The 21,171-nt window shown below is 45.5% G+C and overlaps 1 protein-coding gene across 1 annotated transcript in view; it reads left to right on the top strand.

Moving 5' to 3' along the window:
* The first annotated feature begins 642 nt into the window (after positions 1-642).
* SLC6A11 (solute carrier family 6 member 11) overlaps positions 643-21,171 on the top strand; it is a 125,931-nt gene continuing 105,402 nt past the window's right edge. The window contains exons 1-4 of the mRNA XM_045863776.1: positions 643-895; positions 4,074-4,208; positions 4,325-4,465; positions 7,815-7,905. Coding sequence (XP_045719732.1) covers positions 643-895; positions 4,074-4,208; positions 4,325-4,465; positions 7,815-7,905 — 620 coding nt within the window. The remainder of the gene's footprint in view (positions 896-4,073; positions 4,209-4,324; positions 4,466-7,814; positions 7,906-21,171) is intronic.

The raw sequence follows: 21,171 nt of genomic DNA, 5'->3' as shown, positions 1-21,171 counted from the left end.
CTGATCCAGCAGCATCCACAGCACCTGGGGTTTGTTAGAACCACAGAAGCTCCAGCCCAGCCAGACCCACAAGATCAGGATCTGCAGGTGCTTGATATGTACCTTAAAGTTGGGACAAGCCTGGTCTGGAGCCCACTTCTCCTATTAGAGATGGGCATTCTAGGCCCAAGCTTTTGGAGGTTACAGGGAGTGGTGGAACTTGAGGGACTGGTGTCAGGAGCCCAACTTAGGCCAGAATGGGCGCTTCCACTCTTGTCCTGAGGCCAGTGGGTAGGAAAACAGGAAGGAAGGACGCGCAAGGTGCTCGGCGCGCGCAAGGTGCTCGGCGCGCGCAAGGTGCTCGGCGCGCGCAAGGTGCTCGGCGCGCGCAAGGTGCTCGGCGCGCGCAAGGTGCTCGGCGCGCGCAAGGTGCTCGGCGCGCGCAAGGTGCTCGCGGGTTCCGGGGCCCTGCCGGCTGAGGCGGCGTGGGCGCCCTGAGGGCCGGGCTGCTGCGCGGCGTCCCCGTCCCCGCGCTGGCCCGGCCCGGCCCCTCAGCTCCACCCCCTGCCTCCCCCTCCCGCCCGCTCGCGCCTCCTGAAAAGCCAGCCCGCCCGGGGCGGCGGCGCAGAGCCGGGCCCGGCGCACGAGGCAGCCAGCGCGGCCATGACGGCGGAGAAGGCGCTGCCTCTGGGGAATGGGAAGGCTGCCGAGGAGGCGCGGGAGTCTGAGGCGCTGGGAGGCGGCGGCGGCGGGGGCGCGGCGCCCGCGCGCGATCCGCGCGACAAGCGCGACAAGGCGGTCCACGAACGCGGCCACTGGAACAACAAGGTGGAGTTCGTGCTGAGCGTGGCTGGGGAGATCATCGGGCTGGGCAACGTGTGGCGCTTCCCTTACCTGTGCTACAAGAACGGAGGAGGTGAGGCTGCACGCGCGACGTGAGGGAGAGCGGGGAGGGGAAAGCAGCCCGGTGGGGGCGGGGAGCAAGGGGGTGAGCGCGCGACCCCTCCCGCGCCTGCGTGTAGCGGGACCCTCGGGCGGGGCGGGGGGGCGGGGAGAATGCCCGCAGTGGGCCACCTGGCGCCGGAGCTTTACCCACACTAGGCTAGGCTCGCCTATCCCAGGGTGCATGTGCACGCGCCTCTTCGCACCTGAATGTGCTGCCTGCTAGCACGCGGGGACTTGACAGCCAGGTGTGTTCTCTGGCAGCGTGAGGTGGAGGTCTAGGCTAGCAGCCCTTGCTTTTCGTACCTGCGTTACTGTTAGGGGCAAGAGACAAATCCTTTGATCCTCAGCTTTCCTAACTGGAAACCAGCATGAAGAAAAGGGACTCTGATCATGATCTGAGTAGGCTCAGGTTTTGAGCGCTTACTGAAATGCCAGACTCCGTAACAAGCTTTACCTACATCATCTCATTTCATCCTTAAAGTCATCTTTGTGGGCATTGGTATACCCATTTTGCAGATGAGAATACAAAGGGTCAAAGAAATAACCCCGTAAGAGGTAAAGATGGGATTCTGCCACCAAGACCTTGTTTTAAACTGGGATTGGACTGACAACAGGGAAAACTTTTAGGTGGGGCATTGTTTGATTTCCTGCCCAGTCTTTCATTGGCCCTTAAGGCCTTCACTAGGCCCCCTTTCTGGCCCATCTGGTGGAAACATTGGCACCAAGCAGTTTCTTTCACTGGTCTCAGTCACTCACGACAAATAGCAACAATACTGATTTGATGTTTAGGAGATGCTTAGAGGTTGTGGAGTAGGCGACATGGAAAGGAAGGTGATGAGACAGTCGTTCCTAGTGACATGTCCAAGTCAGTTTGGTGGAGATGCTGCGGTGAATCCTCAAATCTTTCAGCTCAAGGACTCTAGGAACCTCCACCTGTCATATTAGCAGGACAGATGGCAGGTGCATGGCAAGGGACCTTGTGATACCTTCTTGGGTGGCACAGCTTCTCTAAGGAAAAGCCTGTGTCTATGTATTCCTTTCTCCCTTTGCTGTGCCCCTGCTCCTCCAGCAGATCCCCAGATCCCAGTGAAGGTGTCTCAGAAGTTGGCTGGCAGGGACCACACTGTTAGGTTGCATGGAGCAGGACTTCCTGTGCGAGCAGTTGCAGGGAGAACGAGAAGGGTACTGCTTGGCCCGGGCCCTTTCTTTGGAGACATTCATCCTGAAGGCACAGGCTGCTCCAAGCCTGCTCTGCACTGGTAATGAAGTGGCCGCCGGTGTTGGTGGCTTGGCACGAGGGAGAGTGGGAGTGGCCTTGGAGACCCGGAACGTGACCTTTGGCCTCAGCTGTGAGTTCTGCCTCTATGCAGAGTCAGCCTTTATTAGCTGCTGTATCTTCTTAGAAACCTGTGGAAACACTTTAGGGTAGTCCCAGGCAAAAACTGTTTTAACATCTTTTTTTAATATAGGAAATTGTTATGCCAAAACCAAATGCGTGCCTAAAAGGAGAAAACAGAATAAGTTGGGTTAATTAGAAATTCTGCACAGATTAAAAAAAAAAAAAAGTTGTAGTGAGTAAAATTTAAAAATTAGTCTTTTTTTTTTTTTCTCTGTAACTTGCCAAGAGTCTCTACCGGGTACACAAATATCCTGATTTAATTGAGCTAGTTATCTTAAGGGTTACTAGCTTTGTGAATACATAGACTAAAAGCCTTTCAGAAAGTGCCATCTGTTAGGTTCTAAAGGGTTCACAGGTAAACTACAATGTATTAGGGAACCTACTGCAGCTTGTTGTAAACACTTAGATTTATATTCAGCAAACAGACCAGACCCTCTTGTCCCTTCTTACACACTTTTTCCTTCTGATATAGTTGGGGTATCTGATTATCAACTGCTTGCCTTTTAAAAAATACCTACACAGTTCTATTCATAGATCCCAACAATAGTTTAACGTATTTCTTTCCCAATGTGAAACTTTAAAAAAAAAAAAAAAAAGTATCTTGCTCAAAAAAGCTAATACCCTTTCAAAATCTGGTCCTACTATCAGGATTGATCAAAATTTGTTGTTATTCTAAGGTTAGAGCAACTTCATTTAGCAAAAAGCAGTTTCAGTTAAAGCTTCATTTGTGAGATCAGATGGTGGGGAATAGCATGTGTTTTCAGGCTTTGTTATTAGATGGGTGAGAGAGAATGAGGGATTTGGAAAAAATCCCTTTCTGGTTATAATAGCTTATGTTCACCTCAGTTATTTAATTTGTTTCACAGAAAGGCCCAGGCAATGGGTATTGTGTGTATCAAGATAGGAGCACTAAAGCTTATGGTGGTCTTTTCTCAGACTGATTCAAAGTCAGCCTTTCTGAACAGATAGATTCTTGCTGCAAACTCCTTATAACTCAGCCCCATACCTGACCCTCATGTGCTGGGGCCTGATACTGCTTATTGCACATCTCCTGGAGAATGCTTCTCTTAATGAAAACATTTTTTTATAGATTACTTCCAAAGTAAATAAGGAGGGGTCCCCCTCACCTAGCCTGTTGAGGTTACTTTAGAATACAAAAGGACAATGTAAATGTTCAGAAAGGGAATGGATTTAACCTATGCTGGAGGGTGAGATATATAAATTGTAGAATCAAGGAAAGAAAACACTTTTACATTATCGGGATGCCTGGGTGGCTCAGTCGGTTAAGCATCTGCCTTTGGCTCAGGTCGTGATCCCGGGGTCCTGGGATCAAGTTCCACATCGGGCTCCTTGCTCAGCAAGGGGCCTGCTTCTCCCTTTGCCTGCCTCTGTCTCTCTGATAAATAAATAAAATCTTTAAAAAAATATTTAAAAAATAAAATAAAAAAGAAAACACTTTTACATTATCATCTTAGGTGTACATTTCTGTGAGAAGAGTGGTACAGATACTGAGTTTTAAAGCCCCATTTTACAGATGAAGAAGTTGAGGCTGGGAGATGGGAGGTAGATGTACAGACAGCACGGACCGAGAGCCATGTTTTCTGACTGTGGTCCTCAAGGTGTGGACTTGACTTAAGCTCAGAGAGCATGTCTCACATGTAGTAGGTGCTTATTAAATAAGATTTCTTGTGTCAAACTTGAAATAGTAGAGGCAATTTTAACCTCATTCCCTTACTTTGCATCCTTGTAGGGGCGTTCCTGATTCCCTACGTGGTGTTTTTTATTTGCTGTGGAATTCCTGTTTTTTTCTTGGAAACAGCTCTGGGACAATTCACTAGTGAAGGTGGCATTACATGTTGGAGGAAAGTTTGCCCTTTATTTGAAGGTAAGCATTGAGTTAGAAAATGAAATGGTGCCTGGGTGATGTCAGGCTATGAAAAGTAGCTGATACTGTTTTAACAAGGTGGAGAGAGACGCAGATCATTCCCTTTGTTCTTTCAGGCATTGGCTACGCAACACAGGTGATCGAGGCCCATCTAAACGTATACTACATCATCATCTTGGCATGGGCCATTTTCTACCTGAGCAACTGCTTCACTACCGAGCTCCCCTGGGCTACCTGTGGGCATGAGTGGAACACAGGTATGGCCCCCAGGGAGGGTCTCCCTGCTGGTCCTGCCGGGGGGCCTGGCAATGGGGGTATGCCTTTATCCTGGAGATCAATCCTGGCCTTTGGCCTCTTGGCCTGAGTTGAGATTCCACTGAAATTGGAGGTCAGTTCTGCACTGGGTCTGGTTGCATTCTGTGGGTTGCAGCCCTGAGCCTGAGCTGAGCCCTGGCCCAGGAATTGGCATGGGTAGAAGAATGGTGATGTGTTTTCCTCACTTGGCCAAATATAGAGACTGAGCCCTTTGCAGGAAGGTGTGAGGGGTTCAGGCTCCATTTCCAGCCCTGCCTTTCGGTATCAGATTTTCCTCTGTAAAATGAAGGGGGTAGGCTAGATCAAGGGTTGCAAACCAGGGGCCTACAGACAAACTAGGTTGTAGATCAGTGGTCAGTGAATTTCAAAAATGTATTTGGTTGCCAAAATTAAAAAACCAGAAGACCTCACATGAAAATCCAGTCCAGCTTCTCTTGAAAAATTAAAAGAGCAATCTGGCAACAGCAGACCCACATTTCCACATTCTTGCTTGGCAGCAATGCTGGGGCTAATAAGCAGTTGTCTTTGGATAAGGCCTCTGTCCTCAAGTTGGCCACAGTCTCTACCCAGCCCACATTACTTATTTACTTTACCTGTCTCACCCAGGTAGATATTTGAATTTACCACTCTCCCACTCCCTTGAGTGGATGACTTTTTAGATTACTTTGGATTCTAATGTGCTGTTTGCTTTTCAATTTGTCCATCCTATCAAGATTGAGTCTTATAATCCAGGGAAGGCAAATAACATGTGCAATTCCTATCCATGATGGCCATGCTCAGAGCAGACATCACTAATCGATTGTAGACCTCCTTCCTTTATGAGTCTAGTCTTGGCCTCAGAACCCTTCTCAGCAGTGCTCCAGGCAGCCACTGCCTTTTGACTGGAGTCAGCACACATGCTTGAAGCTACTCACCATCTGTGTTATAACCTGTGGTTAGGTTGTCCCTGGGAAGTGGCCTGTCATCCTAAAGGCTGAGATATAGTAAGACTGGGTAGAACATTGGTTACCAGCAGAAGGAACAGTAGCAATTAGGCCTATAAAGTGCTGTGAAGTAGCTTCTAGTCCTGCATGACTTTATCTTGCTCCCACCCATTGCATTTTGTGGAGGTCTCACTGTCTCTCTTGAGGGCCCTAGTTCTTAACCTTTCTTTGGCCAGGGACTTCATAGACATTTTTATCAAATTAAAATTCAAGAGTATGCCCTTGGAGGCCCATGAGTCCTCCATGATAATTTAATTGTGTGTGTTTATTTTGAGGACACTCTAAAAATATGCACATGTTGTGGATTCTGTGCCCAACCATCTTATAACTGAGGACAGTCAGGAGATTTCAGTGCCTGACTGTGTGTGTTTACAACTTAAGATGTGTTCTTGATAAATAGGATGATGGTGGCCAATGGAGAAGAGCAGAGAGATTTAATTTATAAATGGTGCTTTGGTACTAAGTGAAGTCCAGCTAAGAATGTAGCAAACTGTAAGAATGAAGATATTGCGAAAGTGACCAGAAAAAAATGGTAGAATTGAATCTCCAGTAGCCAGTGGAAGAATAGGCAAGCTGAACTCAATAGACCCTGCCTCCTCCCTGTTGATTCCATTTTTCTGTTGGGAAATCCATTTAACTTCACAAAATGGCATTATCCTACACATCCATTTTATGCTATCAATTTGAATTTTCTTCTGTAGTTGATATTTAATGTATAAACTTAATTCTGGTTTTATAGTTGTATGAATACTATAATACTATAATCACTCATTTATTTGTACATAATTAAATGTCATTTTAATAAAAATACCTTGTCAATGTTGGATGTCTGAGAAATTTTTTTACTCCAGAAAAAAAAAAAAGAGAGAAACCTTGTTTTATAGACTGATCAAAATTAAGGGCTCCTCTCCCTGGAAAAAGGCACAAGGGCACCTATAATCTCAGGTTTTCAGACTCCTTTCAGGACTTTGTGGACCCCACAGACCTCCCTCCTTTCAGAAGATAGTTAGTACTTGCCAAGGGGAGCAGGAAGGAGGCTGATGGTCGGAGGACATTTCCCCAGCAGACTGTGAACCTTTCTTCCCCTGGTTTGCAGCCTCCTTTCTCTAATAGTGTGTGAACTTTTGTGATGTGTCAAACATCAGGTGTAGGAGGTGCTTCCTGCTTCAGAGTTTACAGATGTAGTTGGAAGGTATGCACACGTGTGAGGAGAGAGCAGTGCCCGTGTGAGGTGGAATGTTGCTGGCTCTGTGCTGACCCCGCTGCTGGGTGCAGGGCCTCCACAGTGAATGTTGCAGCTGCCCTTGGGGAGTTCACAGTCTGGCAGTGGCTGAGGTGCCTCTGTAACCAGGGGTGCTGTAAAGAGGTATGGGTCCCCTGGTGGGGAACCGAGCTGGGTGATGACTGTAACAAAGGAGATGGAGCCCTGGCTCGAGTTGACTCCCTGTTCTGTCCCTAGTTGGCTGGTAACTTTGTAGAGGAGGGAGAGGGTATACATGTGGGTCCCTTGACTATTAATGAACCTTAAGATTCTCCTCTTCAAAATAAAGGGAGTTAGAGAAGGTGGTTCCTTAGAGGGCCTTTAAATCCTAATTTTCTTAGAACTCAGGGGGAGGGAGATTGAGGAAATCTTCCTGGAGGAGGGGGTTGATCTGGACCATTAAGGTTAAATAGTTGGATGTTTTTACTTGAAATTCAAATCCCCCTTGGTCATCAAGTTTCATGAAATGAAGAGACATTCAACAAATCTTTTCTTGGATTGACTGATCAATTGAGGGAATGGTGAAGAAAGCCGAAATCCTTTACACATACAGGCTTATGACATTTCATCTAGTTATCACGTATTTATGAGGCAGCTGCAATGTTGGTGTCCTTCTACATGAAGGAAAACTGAGCTCAAATGCATTACGGTCATAGGGACACCATGACTGACCCACTCCTTTAGTCCCCCCATTCCTGCTGGGGCCACTGGGCAGGACAGAAATGCCATGGACAGGTCTTCAGTAGGGAAGTAGAAAAGAGGAAAGGAAATTAGGGAGCAAGGTAGGAGGAAGAAGTTTGATAGGGCCTATGGGGTGGGAATGAGAGAACGTGCCCTGCCCCCCAAACTTTTCCTCCTGTTCTAATCAGACCAAACCTCTCTCTTAAACTGTTAAGTTATTGATTTCCCTCCCCAGTGTTCTCTGAGGCATGTTTGCTTGGAGCGGCTAGGTAAAACCACCTGGTTGCATCATCAAATCTGAATGTTTCCCAAGGTCCAGCCCTTGCAGAGGTTAATCTTCTATTTCTTGTCTTGTTTCCACTGTAGAGAATTGTGTGGAGTTCCAGAAACTGAACATGAGCAACCACAGTCATGTGTCCCTGCAGAATGCCACCTCTCCCGTCATGGAGTTTTGGGAGTAAGTGGAAAATGACTTGTGTCCCTTGGCCTGTGAGGCCTCTGTCCTGGTTCTGCTCAGTTAACATTGCTCCCACCCTGGGAAAAGCCTGACCTCTTCTTTCTTTGACTTTGCACTACCTAGCTTCTGTGGGCATTTGATGGCTTTGGAGATTTTAGAGGTTTCCCAAAGGAGCAGATGAGAGAAATGATTTTTTGTTGTTTGATGACATGTCAGCATGCCTGGTTGCTTATTAGGGTAAGAAGTGCTTGGTAAAATGGTAGTTAAAAAAAGAGGCATTTTTAACAAAAGAGGAGACAGCATGTTTGTGATAAGCTAAGTCAAAACTATATTTAGCCTGGAAAGCAGAAGTCTGGGTGGGGAGGGAGAAGGGAGATTCATTTTCTTTCAGTAGCTGAGGTGTCATGCCCAAACGAAACAGATCAACGTTAATGGATAGAGGTTATAAAGAGGCCAGTTTCAGATGTGCTTAAAGTAAGAGCTTAGTTTCACAGCATTGTCTGCAAGTACTTCCAAAGGTTGTGATCACTCATCTCCGAAAGTGTTCAGCTAGTGGAGGACTGCTAATCGTTGTTGGGGAGGTGTCTGAATCCACCCACATTACAGGCAGTAATTGTGCGGATGGGCATTTTCCCAGAGGTGGGCATGCTTCATTAGTATTCCAGAGGGGTCTATGACCTAGCAGTTACAGGGCTGCTACATATGGTTATAGAAGCCATTCAGTGCACAACCCTAGGGGGCATCATTTATACTGTGAAATGTGTGCTCCAGAATTGTGCCTTACCAACCTGCGTAATAGGACACAGTGGCCCTGACTTAGGATCTTCTAAATAGAGGTAGCAGGATCCCTTGTTCCAGGTACTGAAGAAACGCTTCCTCTCTGAGTCAGAGGTTGGGCTAAATGCTTTCTGAGGCTTTTCAATATGAAAAAAACTATGGCTTTATTCAAAAACATCCCCTACCCTAATCCCTAATGCTGGTTATAAGTAGTGTAGAGGGGCAGTGGTTTTATGAGTGATTTTAATTCTCTTCCCAGATACCATTCATCTCCTTTGCTCTTTAGAGGTCATGATGCTGAATTTAGACTTAGCAGTCTCATGTTTACACTTGGTGTGTGTGTGTGTGTGCGTGTATCTCACACATATATATACACATTATATACTAATATGTAATAATGTATACAAACAGTACCTAGACCTTTCTTGCCTATTTAAAAATATTACATTGATGGTATCCATTATTTATATTTTCTTAAAATTTTGTTTCTTTGCTCAGTATTGGTTTTGAGATGTTCCAATGCTGATACATGTAGCTTTGGTTCATTTATTTTTTCCTGCTATATAGTATTTCAGTGTATAAAAAGACTACATTGTGGTTAGCCAGCTCCTCTTGATGAGGATTTGGACTTTCTCCTGTTTCCCACTGTTATTAAGCACAAAATAAATGTCTTGTCTGTGCTTCCCTGTGTGCATGAATTAAGGTTTCTACGTGGTATACTTAAGAGTGGAATTGCTAGTAGGGCACATGCATCATGGGTTTTATCCGATAATGTCAAATTGCTTTCTGAAAGGATCATTCTGATTTACTCTCTAAACAGTAGTGTATGAGAATTCTGTTCCATATTGTAGACAGCACTTGGTCTTGTTGATTTTTAAATTTTGAATCTTAGTATTTTAAATTTGCATTCCTCTAATTACTTGTGAAATAATTAAAACATTTCATGATTTTTCCTCTCTTTGGGTGCCTCATCTGTGAACTTCCTGCTCATAGCTTTTTCTTTTTGGATTGTTTGTCCTTTCTCATGGATAGGAATTCTTGATACATTCTAGATACTAGTATCTTGATACATTCTAGATGTAAGTATGCTGCAAATAGCTTTTCCTACTGTGTGGCTTTTCTTATTTATGGCATACAGGAGTTTCAACTTTATTGAAGTCAAATTTGCCAATCTCTTCTTTTTGGTTTGCGTAGTTGGCATCTTATTTAAGATGTATTTCCCCTACCCCAAAGTTGTAAAAATCTTCTGTACTTTCTTCCAAGAGCTTTAAACGTTTTATGTTTTTATATTTAGGAATATAATCTACCTGGCATTTTATTTTTGCATATGATGTGATGTAGGAGTTCAGCATTATTGTTTTTTTAATATAAATTACCAATTTCTTGGGCGCCTGGGTGGCTCAGTTGGTTAAGCGACTGCTTTCGGCTCAGGTCATGATCCTGGAGTCCCTGGATCGAGTCCCGCATCGGGCTCCCTGCTTGGCAGGGAGCCTGCTTCTCCCTCTGACCCTCCCCCCTCTCATGTGCTCTCTCTCTCTCATTCTCTCTGTCTCAAATAAATAAATAAAATCTTTAAAAAAAAAATTACCAATTTCTCCCACGGTATTTACTGAATCATTCATCTTTTCCCTATTGATTTGTAATGATGTCTTCCATATATAGTTTTCCTAAAAGTACAGGTCTGTTTTGGGGCTTTCTGTTCTGTTCCATTGGTCTCTTTGGCTAATTGTGTGTTAATACCACATCTATACTTTTATTGTAAGCCTGGAGCTGGTAAGACAGGTCCCTCACTTTGTTCTTTTCCAAAATTGCCTTCCAAATGAATTTTAGATTCACCTTTCAGGTTAAACAACAATAAAGAACAAAACAACTCCATGGGGATTTTGGTTGGAAGGATATTGAATTTATAGGTTAATTTGAAGAAAATTGACATCTTTATGATTGAGCCTTTCTGTCCATGAAAATGGTATAGCTCTCCATTTATTTAGGTTTTTTAAAATGCCCGATACAGTAGTATTACTTAAAGCAGCATGAGAATCACCTGGTTAGAAGTGCAGATTCTCTAGTTCTCTCCAAACCTACTGAGTTACAGTCCCAAATATAGCATACATAAGACGTATATGAGAGAAGAGGCTACTGTGATGGGTGGGCCTGTTTGGCCTTTCCCAGCCCCATGGGGCTATGATTTTCGACCTGCACATTTGAGGGTCTGTAAAACAGGGTCTCTGTGCTTCCTTAGACAATCCATACTGCAACCCCACACTAGACAAGATCTCTGTGTAACTTACCATTGTTTTGCACCATTTATTTCCTTTGTAATACATATATAGAAAACCTCAGTTAAATCATTTTTGGGGCAATGTATTTGTTTGTTGTCTGTATTCCCCAAAATGTAGTCATAAAGCAACACCTTGTTTGGCTTTACTTACTACTGCTGGTCTATGGAAGACCCCCCAGTGAATATTTACAGAATGGGTAGATAAACAGGAGGAAGGCAGGCAGGCAATATATTCTAGAAGATACTACAAGAGAAGTCAGAGTGGGCTCTGGTAAGAACTCATGCAATATCCATATCACCTACTGATTTGGACACCAAGTGGTGGGAGGAGAGAGCTAATCTGCATCCTCATGTGTAACTGGACCTTTTGGCCTACCACTTGGCCATTCCAGATGAAAGTCTATGGGAGAATGAACCAGTGGTTTTAGTTTTCTATTAGACTGCATCTGTATTATGAGTGCAGTGTTGAATTCTGCATCCTAAAAGTACTCAAATACTGGTGTGACACTCACCTTTTCATAAGATGCTTTTGTCAGACAGCTCTAATTCATCTTTTCCCAGAGATGAGCTTGGAACAGAGACTCTGTGAGATATTCATAACATCCTATGAAAAGCTGTTGGGGCCTCATAAATTTGAGAAGGGCCGAAAGCTGTGCTCTTTAGCAAGAACATCTGTTATCTTTGATTAACTCAAATCCCCCAACATATTTTCCTCTGGAATCATTTGGAATCTTTCCATTCCTTCTTCCACTGCACCCCCACTCCCTGAATGCTAGCAGTCCACAAAACACAGTTTGACACATACTTTGTTGGGAAAGAGTTCTTCCTTAAATTCAGCTGACAGTTTTCTTCTGGGGCTTTGGATAGAGCATGCCTAATTCCTTGCCAGTGAGACAGCTCTTCAAGTATTGGATCAAGTTTGCTCAGAAGCATCTCTTCTTTGATTCATTTTGCTATTTCCCTGTGTGGCCTTCCCTCGGTTCAGGTCCCAGGTGTGCTCCTGTCGCCTTTCCTCACTGCATCTAACTTCAGGGCCATACTGCTTGATCCAAATAAACTTCCTCATCCGCCTGCCTGTTCACTCATTCCACAAATGTCTGGACCCCTGGTGCATGCACATAGGAAGGACTATTGCACATTTGGAGGAGGCAGAAATGTGAGATGCAGTTCTAGCCCTCTAGAAGCAGAGGTGAAACAAGTCCTACCATAAAATCAGTTACAAGGTGCTACTTCCCTGCCCATGACTGGCCATGGTTCACCTTGACTTTGGATACCTGGCCCAACCCGCCCCCTGCCCCATCTTAAAGGTTCATTTCCTTTTTCAGGGTATAAATTGTTGGCTTAGCCAGTGAGAATAGTTCTGTCCCTGGGTCAGTCTTGGATTCTTGCTCAGGCAGGGTGTCTAGGGGACAGGGGCAGTTTGTCTTTCTGATGTCATAATTCAAAATTAGGCCATCCTGGTTTTCTTAGTGACTTATTATGCATCTGGCATCTGAACATTTATCTAAATACATTTGCAGTTCTAAATGTTAACCCCATGTCCTCTGGTGGGATCAAGTATTGTCTAGTATGTAACCAGCATCATGGCATCAGATGGGCTTTGGTCTTCTTCACTTAAGGCCTTGAATCCCATTGGTCCACAGGTCTTCAGCAAGTCCATGTTTGCTGTATATACAATTGAAATCACTTTTGCACGGTGTCCATTCAACTAGCATTTGTTGAGTACCTACTGTGTGCTGGGCCTGAATTAAGCTCTAAGCATTTTCAGTTCTATATCTTTATTCGGAAGGATGAGGTCTTATCTTTCTGGTTTATCTTCACTGGATGAGTTTTTGTTTTTGTTTTGTTTCTAAATCATGTGGCTACTTTATTTTCTTTGGACACAGATTTTGGGAGGTAGAGGAGCTGGAGTGAAACCCTGATTCTTTCTGTGGACCCAGGGCCCGGCCCTGCCTCCCTCTCAGACTCTTTCCCCATTGCCCTCCTCTGCACTGACCTTCTTTCTGTCCGCTGTATGTACTTGTCCCACGCTCAGTCATGGGCCTTTGTTGTTCTGTTTGTTTAGAAGACTCCTCACCTGATGCTTAGGTGTCCGGCTCCTTCTTTTCACTACGTCCTAATGCAGATGTCATTTGGAATGCCCTCTCTGACCATCCCAGCTACATCAGCACTCAGCCCCTCTCAACCCCATCGCTCTGTTCTTTTGTCTACAGGGCACTTACTGAAATCCTCATATCTTTGTTTACTTGTGCATTTTCTCCCTTCCTCCATGAGAATATAAGCCCCATGCCAGCAAGGATTGCCCTTGTTTGTTCCCTATTGTTCTGCCAGCACATATTACGTGCTTAATGTTAGTTGAGATGGATGAGTGGAGGAGGGAATAAATGAATGGACGTATGTTTTTTATTTTAACACCTCAGAGCTCAGAGTTCATTGTCCTCATTTGTAAATTGGAAATGATTATGATAATGCCCACCTGCAAGGCTGAGATGAGGATTGAATGAGTCCTGCCCATATTGAGCCCAGTATAGCTTAAGCCCTTTGGAAAGGATTGAATGAAAAAAGAGAAGGTTTGTGATTGACTTTATGGTTTATGAGATGGGGATTAGCCCTGTTCCCTGCCTTGCCAGCTTCTCTGGATCGCTGTGAGGATTAAAGAAGAAAACACACATTAAGAACTTTCAAGGGTTTTAAGTGGGGTGCCCGAGTTAACTCCTGGTACTGCAGCTCAGTGCCCCATTTCGCCCCACCTCTGCAGGTGTGGATTCATAGCTGATCCTTGTGCAGAGTTGGCCTGTGTGTGTGAAGCAGCCTTCGTGTCTCCTACTGAAGGGTCAGAAGTGCCCCTGAGACCCTTTCCCTAAGTCGGAACCCAACATTGGTTGGCACCATCTACTTCTGCTAGTTTCGAGTACCCCACTCCCAATATATTACCCCTTCATGTACACAGTGTAGACTTCAGCCAGCAAGTTCTAGAACCCAGTTTAAGTCCTCGCTTCCTCTGCCGGCCCAGCACATGACCTGGGGCAGCTTACCTTCCTGAGCCTCCATCTTCTTCTCTGAAAATAGGATGGTAATAGGACCTAACTCTCAGCGTGGTCAGGAGCATTAGATTAGATAAGATGAGGCCTATGTGCTTTCCACGTGGTGAGTACTCAATATGTGATAGCTAATTTTTACAAGGAAGCTGTCTTTCATCTCTTTGAAAGCCTACATGGATTCTTTTCAGCATTCGTAGAACAAGCCTCCTCAGCCAGGTCTGTTTGCCCCTCAGGGTGGACCTGAAGAACTCTCAGTGCATTTTATTCACTTGATTGTTCTTTTGATGTTTTCTGAGAACCTACTGTTGCTGGGCACCTTATCAGTAGCCAGAAAGATCACGGGGGTGCTATCTGTCCTTGAAGAAGCACATAGCTTAGTGGGGGAACCTAGAAAGTAAACATAAAATAATAAAATAAAAAGATTTTAAATATAAAGCAACAGATATTTGTAGGATGGTTGCATTGAGCTAAGATGAGGAAGCCTGGATGCCTGGGCTTTGGGGAAGGCTTCATGGGGTTGATGAGGCTTAGTGGGGTTTTGCAGGGTGAATAGAAGTTTATGTGTTTGCCAGTGGAGTGAATGAAGAGCATGCCTGGTGGAGAAAATAGCACAGGCAAGAACCCAAAGACCTGAAGCTGTATGTTGAGGCTTGTAGACTTTACCTGCAGTGCTCCTGCCTGGGGAGCCTGGGGAATGGTGGGGGACTTTCCTGAGGAAGTAGGCAGGGCCAGAACATCTAGTCAGTCACAGGTCTTTACTGAGTACCTACTGGATGTCAGGTATCATTGTGGGTTCTGGGATACAGCAGGAACAAAATGAAAGACTTGCCTGGTGGAACGGACGTCACAGACAACCAAGTAGGCAGAAAGTATTAGGTTAAGTCAGGATTGGTCTGCTGAAGAACAAGCCAGCAGGGAGCAAGAGTGTCACCGATGAGGGAAGGCCTCTTTAAGGAGGTGGCATTTGAGCAGGCAGCTGAGAGAAGTGAGGGAGGCAGCCTGGTGGATATTGGGGATGAGCCCTTGAGTCAAAGGAGTAGCAGGAGCCGTGACCCTGCAGTGGGGGCATGTTGGAGGTGTTTGGGGAAAAGCAGGCAGCCAGTGAGCCTGGAGCCAAGTGTGAAGGACTTGGGTGCCTTTCTAAAGGGTTTGAATCATCCTGTGGATGCCTCCAAAAGCCATATCCATGCAATAACAGGATCGGATCTAGGGGTAAGATCACCCAGGCTGCCAGGTGGATGCAGGAGGCAGGGGCCATGGGGACACTTTCTTGGTCCAGGCACATGAAATTGAGGTTTCTGCATGGAGAGAGGGCAGATGGGTTGGGGGGGAGTGGTGCCCTGACCTATCAGGAATGATGGGGTAGAAACAGTCTTATGGGGATGATGGTAATTCTGCTTGGCCATGCCATGCCCCAGGAAAGTAAGAGAACTTGCCCTTCTGACCTGCTAATGCCTCCCACTTACCCACTGGCACTAAGACGCCTACTACCTGCACACATCCTTGGTGGGCTTTTCCTGATGGGGGCAGATGGGAGGCTCCAAGTTTGCCTGGACTCTCCCAGCTTTTACATAGCAGTGGAAGCCAACGTAGCAGTAACCCTCAGTTCTTGGGTAGCACATTTGCTTTGTCCCCCAAATTCCACTTCTGGAACTTTATTTGGGGTGACCACACTAGTTATGAACAGCATGCCAAGAGCAACACTGTTTGTGATCATTTAAAAAAAAACATGTAAAATGTTCTTAAATATGATACCGATTAGATAAATTATGGTGTATTTGCAAGAACTGCTAAAAAGGAATGAGCAGAAAATGTGTTGATGTGGAAAAGATCTCTAAGGTAAGATTAAGTGGAAAAAGCACAGTGTAGAATGTTGTATATAATACCATAATTATAAAAATGTATGTATATGCCTTATTCCCATAGAATATTTCTGGAAGGATACACAAGAAGCTATGAACCATGGTGATCACCCAAGAGTGGGATGGGGGCAAGCAAGGGTGTAGAAAGACATTTATTTTTTGCTTTATACTTTTTGTACTATTTGAATTAAAAAAAATTAAAGCCAGGAACATGATTATTTCATAATTCAAAAAAAAATAGAAGCTTGAGGGGGTTACTGAATACACTGTCATTTATTATAATGATCCCATTATAATAAATCCCAATTATAACACTGGTTTCACCTTATTAGTCATTATTTATCTTACAAATCATTTTTGTTAACATTATCTCATTTAATTTTATATCAGCCCAGTGAGATTGGCTGAAGAAAAAAAAATCTCAATTTTTCCATTAAACAAACATAATCTTGGAGAAGCTGAGGGATTGCCCAGCTCATATGCCAGAACTCAAAACTCTTGGCTCCCACTGCCGCCGGGCAGCCCTGGTTTCTCCAGAGGGCCCTGCTCTGGGTGGGTGTGTCACAGGGGGCAGCTGCCTCTCCCTACAGTTCCCTTCCTTCTGGGGCTCAGTCCTCACCACCAGGGAGGCGCTGGGGGCACTGAGTTAAGGAGAGCAGGGAGGAAGTCCCGCTGAGATGTGCAAGGTTTTGCCACACCAGCCTCAGTGCAAAGGAGCAGGCCTGGGCAGCTCTTCCCAGCTCTCAGGAGTTGCACCACAGCAAACTGGAATCAGCGTTTTGTGTCCTCTTTATTGTAACTATTTAATGTTTCACTGATTGCAAAAGTAGTGAGCGTGGTTAGTGATTCAAACACAACAGCTACATAAATGTGATACATTGGGTATCACATATTAAGTATGTGTTTTCGTAGGTTCAGGCTGCTATAGCAAAAATACCACAGACTGGCAACGATTTATGTCTCACAGTTTTGGAGGCTAGAAGTCCATGATCAAGGTGCTGATAGTTTTGGTGTGTCGTGAAAGCATATTTCCTGGTTCATAGATGGCTGTCTTCTCATTGTGTCCTCACATAGTGGAAGGGGCAAGGGAGCTCTCTGGAGTCCCTTTCTAAGGGCACTAGTCCCATTATTAGGACTCTACCCTCATGACCTAATCGCCTCCAAAGGCCTCACCTGCTAATACCATCATCTTGGGGATTAAGATTTAATGTATGAACTTGGAGTCTGTTGTAGTATGTTCCTCCTGGCCCCACCCTCTAAGAAACAACTATTAATAATTCAGAATCTCTTCCTGCCAATATTTCCCTGTACATTTAGTACCATTCTTCTTACTTTTCTTTTTGCCCTATCTATTGAAGGAAATAAGTTCCCAGGTTCAGGAATTTAGTTCTATTAATAAAGGTCAGCTCCCTTTTACAGAAGTGGATTCTCCAGTAGACTCTTGGATTTCCTTATTGCAAAAGTAGTCCGTGGTTTGGGGGATGTGTGTGTGTGTTTGCAGAAAATGTAGAAAGTCTGTTTAAGTAAAAGAAAGGAAAAGAGGGTTTCCGTTTCCACACTGCTGAAGCTGAGAGGGATTACTTGCCAAAGTCCACTGTTGGTGGCTCCCTTGTTTCCACCAAATCGACCCTGGTAACCACCCCTGAAGCAAGACCCAGGCGTCCCATTCAAGGAGCCGTGTGCAGCATTCCCCCACTGCCAATGATGGAGGCCCAAAATGGGGGGGATCCCTCTCACCCCAGCTGTGAGCTGTTTGCCCTCAGTTGTCACCACGGGGGTGCTGGCTTGCCCAGAGCCCCTGCCTTGAGAAGGATTAGTTGGTAGCTCTGCTGCTGATGCAGCCTGAACACGGCACTGCGAGCAGAGCGGAGGGTAGAGGTACGGCTTGTATACACAATTACGGAAATGCTCTTTAAAAGAACAGTGATGTGGTATTCGGATGCAGAGACCTGGGCTTTGGGGCCAAACACAGCAAGAATCTGAATCCTGTTGCTTTCACTTATTAGCCTTGTGTTCATTACTTAAGTCTCTCTGCAATTCACCTTCTTTGCCTGCAGAATGGGAGGAGGAGGAGTAATTGGGCTTAGTAAGTGCTGAAGAGCTGTGATCTACTCCTGTGATCTTTTATTGGATTGGTGGAGTAAAGATACTTGTATATAAAATGAGCTGCGAGTGTATTTGTTTTCACACAAAAAAAATAGCGGATGTCTTACACTAAATAATGGGAAGTCGCAGTTTACTGAACCAGAAGGGCTTTGTCTGAGGTTCCTTTTACGTCTTGTTGGCTGCAGCAAGGGAAAGGAAGCCCTGGCTGTGTGCGCTGGTCCTGAGCATGCCCTCTCACCATGCTACTTCAGTTTAATCCACCCACCCCGGGGATAAATGATGTGGCATCCCTGTGGGGTCCTTATCCCACACAGGGGATTCGGAGGCAGGGAGAGGTTAAGGGTCTGGTCCAAACTGCCTCTCTCAGCAAGCCAGAGGCAGATCCGGGCTGAGAGCAGACCCCTCCTAGCCCACCTGCATCCCTTCGCGCCTCCGCGCTCCTCCTGCCTGTGTCTCATATGCCAACAGCTGCCTGTTCTGTCACGGGCAGAATCTGACCGGCATGTCCCTTCTCTCTCTAGGCTGCTGGACTGACACTTTTGAAGGAATAGTTTTTTTAAGCAGATGGGGGGCTATAATTGATGGAGGAAGGGAGAAACTAATGGGGGAATGAATGAAGAGAAAGCTCTAGTGCCCAGCAAAAAACAAGATAAAACCACCTTTTGGATTCTGTCCTTGCTGGATTTCAAGAGGCTCCTTTAGGAAAAGGTTTGAACCTTGATTTTAGAAGAATATTGTGGTTTCCAGCTGAGTCAGGTATTGCGTGTGACCCTGGCAGACTCTGATCTGCTGTGATGACGGATGTCAATTGATGCTGGCCTCCCAGCGTATAGCTTAAGGGCCTGCAGCTGGTGGCACAGGTGTTAATGAATGACTGTAATTCAGACTCGGGTGCAGAATAACACATAAGGGGCTGTTACCAAATTTTAGTGCATTATCTCTAGTCTAGATGACTTTTAATGAAACCACAAGAAAGTATATGAAACTCCCCAGATTTACACACACACACACACACACACACACACACCCTCGTGTCTGCTCTACACTGCTCCTGGAAGACATCCAGGGTGGGGAAGAAGCACCAGAAATGGGTGGGTGTACCTGTCCCACTCTTGAAGGTGCATTCAGTGTGAAGTGATGGGGTGGGCGGTAAGTAACTGGCTAATGGTAGTGCTGCTCACTCCTGCATCCAGCTTGCCCCCCACCCCCCACCATGGATAAGGCGACATTCAAAGGATGGAGATCTCCTGGTGGGCGACCCCGGAGCTGGGAGCAGATCTCCACTCCCCACCCTGGATCTCCTCATTCATCCAGGGCCTTTCCTGCTTGCTGTCCCTCCATGGCAGACAGTGGCTCATTGCCAGCCTTGACACAGAACATCTCAGGGGGCCAGGGGTGGCAAAGAGGGTCAAACTTCTTCAGAGCTTTTGGTGGTTGGTGCTGCAGAGGTGTGATACTGTGGGAGCCCATGGGATGGGGCTGGCAAGCCTTAGGCAGCAGGTTAGGGCCATGCTGAGTCCCGGTGAGGAGGAGAAAGGCTGAGGAATTGGAGGATCCTGGGACCCCAGCCATGCGTGGCAAGGTCCTCTCTACTGCAGGGGATCCGTGTAACCCATGTGAGGATGGGCTATGTTAAGAACTAGTGGGTTCCCAAAAGCTGTGGCAGCCTCTCTGCTGCTCAGCCTGTCCCTTCTGCACTTTGCCTCCTGACCGGCAGTACCTCTGTTCACATCTCCCCATGAGGCACAAGTTTTGGAACCCTTCCCTGAGTTTTGATGCTCTAACAGTCCCTTCTTCTAGACTCACTCTCCTCTTTTCACTGCCTTCTACTTCCCTGGATCTCACCCACCAGCCAGAGGGGAGAGGGTACAGAATAGGAGACTGGGGTGCAAGTCCAGGCTCTGCGACCCACCAGTCTGTGATCCAAGGCGAGGTCAGAAACAACATAGAGCCTCCGTTTCCTCTGAACAATGGGAGTAAACAAGATAACAGACACAAGAGTGCCAGAGCGCTGTTCCAGCGTGCGTTCTGCATCATGCTAGCAAGTATTGCTTTGGAAAGGCACAATTGTGGCGGGGGACACTTCCTTCCTAACTTCTTAATAACTAGCTTATCATTTACATGCCCTAAACTGCTCCCCCTGTAGGTGTGCAAGTCAGTGATTTTGAGTAACTGCCAGTTGTGAGATCATCACAATATAGGTTTAGAATATTTCCATCACCCTCTTCAGGGCTCTGGTACCCATTTGCAGTTCATCTCTCCTTCCACCTCTGCCTCCAGGCCACCATGCCTCCACTTTCCCTCTCTCTGGATTTGCCTAGTTAGGACTTTGCTTATAAATGGAGTCATTCAGTATGGGTCCTCTGTCACTGGCTTCCTTCACTTAGCATAATGTTTTCAAGGTTCATCCATGTTATGACATGTATCACTACTTCATCCCCCTTTGTGGCTAAATAACATTCCATTTTATGGATCTGCCACATTTTGTCTATCAGTCAATGGATATTTGGATGACTTTCAGTTTTTGGCTATTATGAATAACCAAGGGGTGGAATCTCTGAGTTTTATGTTTAGCTTTATAAGAAACTGCCAAACCATTTTTCAATGTGGCTAAGCCATTTTGCATTCCTACCAGAAATAAATATATGGTGTTCGATTTCTCCACATCCTTGAGGACACTTGTTATTGTTATATTGATTACTGCCATCCTAGCTGGTATACCCTAGTGGGTGTGGAATAGTATCTCATTGTGGTTTTAATTTGCAATTTAATAGGGAACACTTCTGAATAAATTTGGGAAACATTGGGCAAATCAGAGCTATAAAGGTGTCTTTATTGCAGGACTTCTCAAAGCCTTTAATATTCTCATGATAATTGAGACTCTCAAAGGAGGGCTACTATGTGTATCATTTTCTCCAATGAGGGCCTGGTGTGACCTGGAAACTCTGAGTGTATTGAGGGATTAGTGTTCTTTGGAAAGCATTAGCCTAAGACAGGGGTCTGGAGACTACTGGCCAAACCCCATCTGCTGTCTGTTTTTGTAAAAAAAAGTTTTATTGGAAGATAGCCACACTCATTCATTTATAAGTTGTATGGTTGCTTTCACACCACAAGGATAGAGCTGTATAGTTAGGACAGTGACCTTATGGCTTGCAGAGCCTAAAATATTTACTATCTGGCCCTTTACAGAAAAAGTTTGGGG

The sequence above is a fragment of the Mirounga angustirostris genome, unplaced genomic scaffold (genome assembly GCF_029215605.1).
Source record: "Mirounga angustirostris isolate CCGP_5_RB_7025 unplaced genomic scaffold, mMirAng1.0.hap1 SCAF_1, whole genome shotgun sequence".
Classification (NCBI taxonomy): Eukaryota; Metazoa; Chordata; class Mammalia; order Carnivora; family Phocidae; genus Mirounga; species Mirounga angustirostris.
Note: the sequence above shows the minus strand (reverse complement) of the source record. Positions and strands in the feature narration are given on the sequence as shown.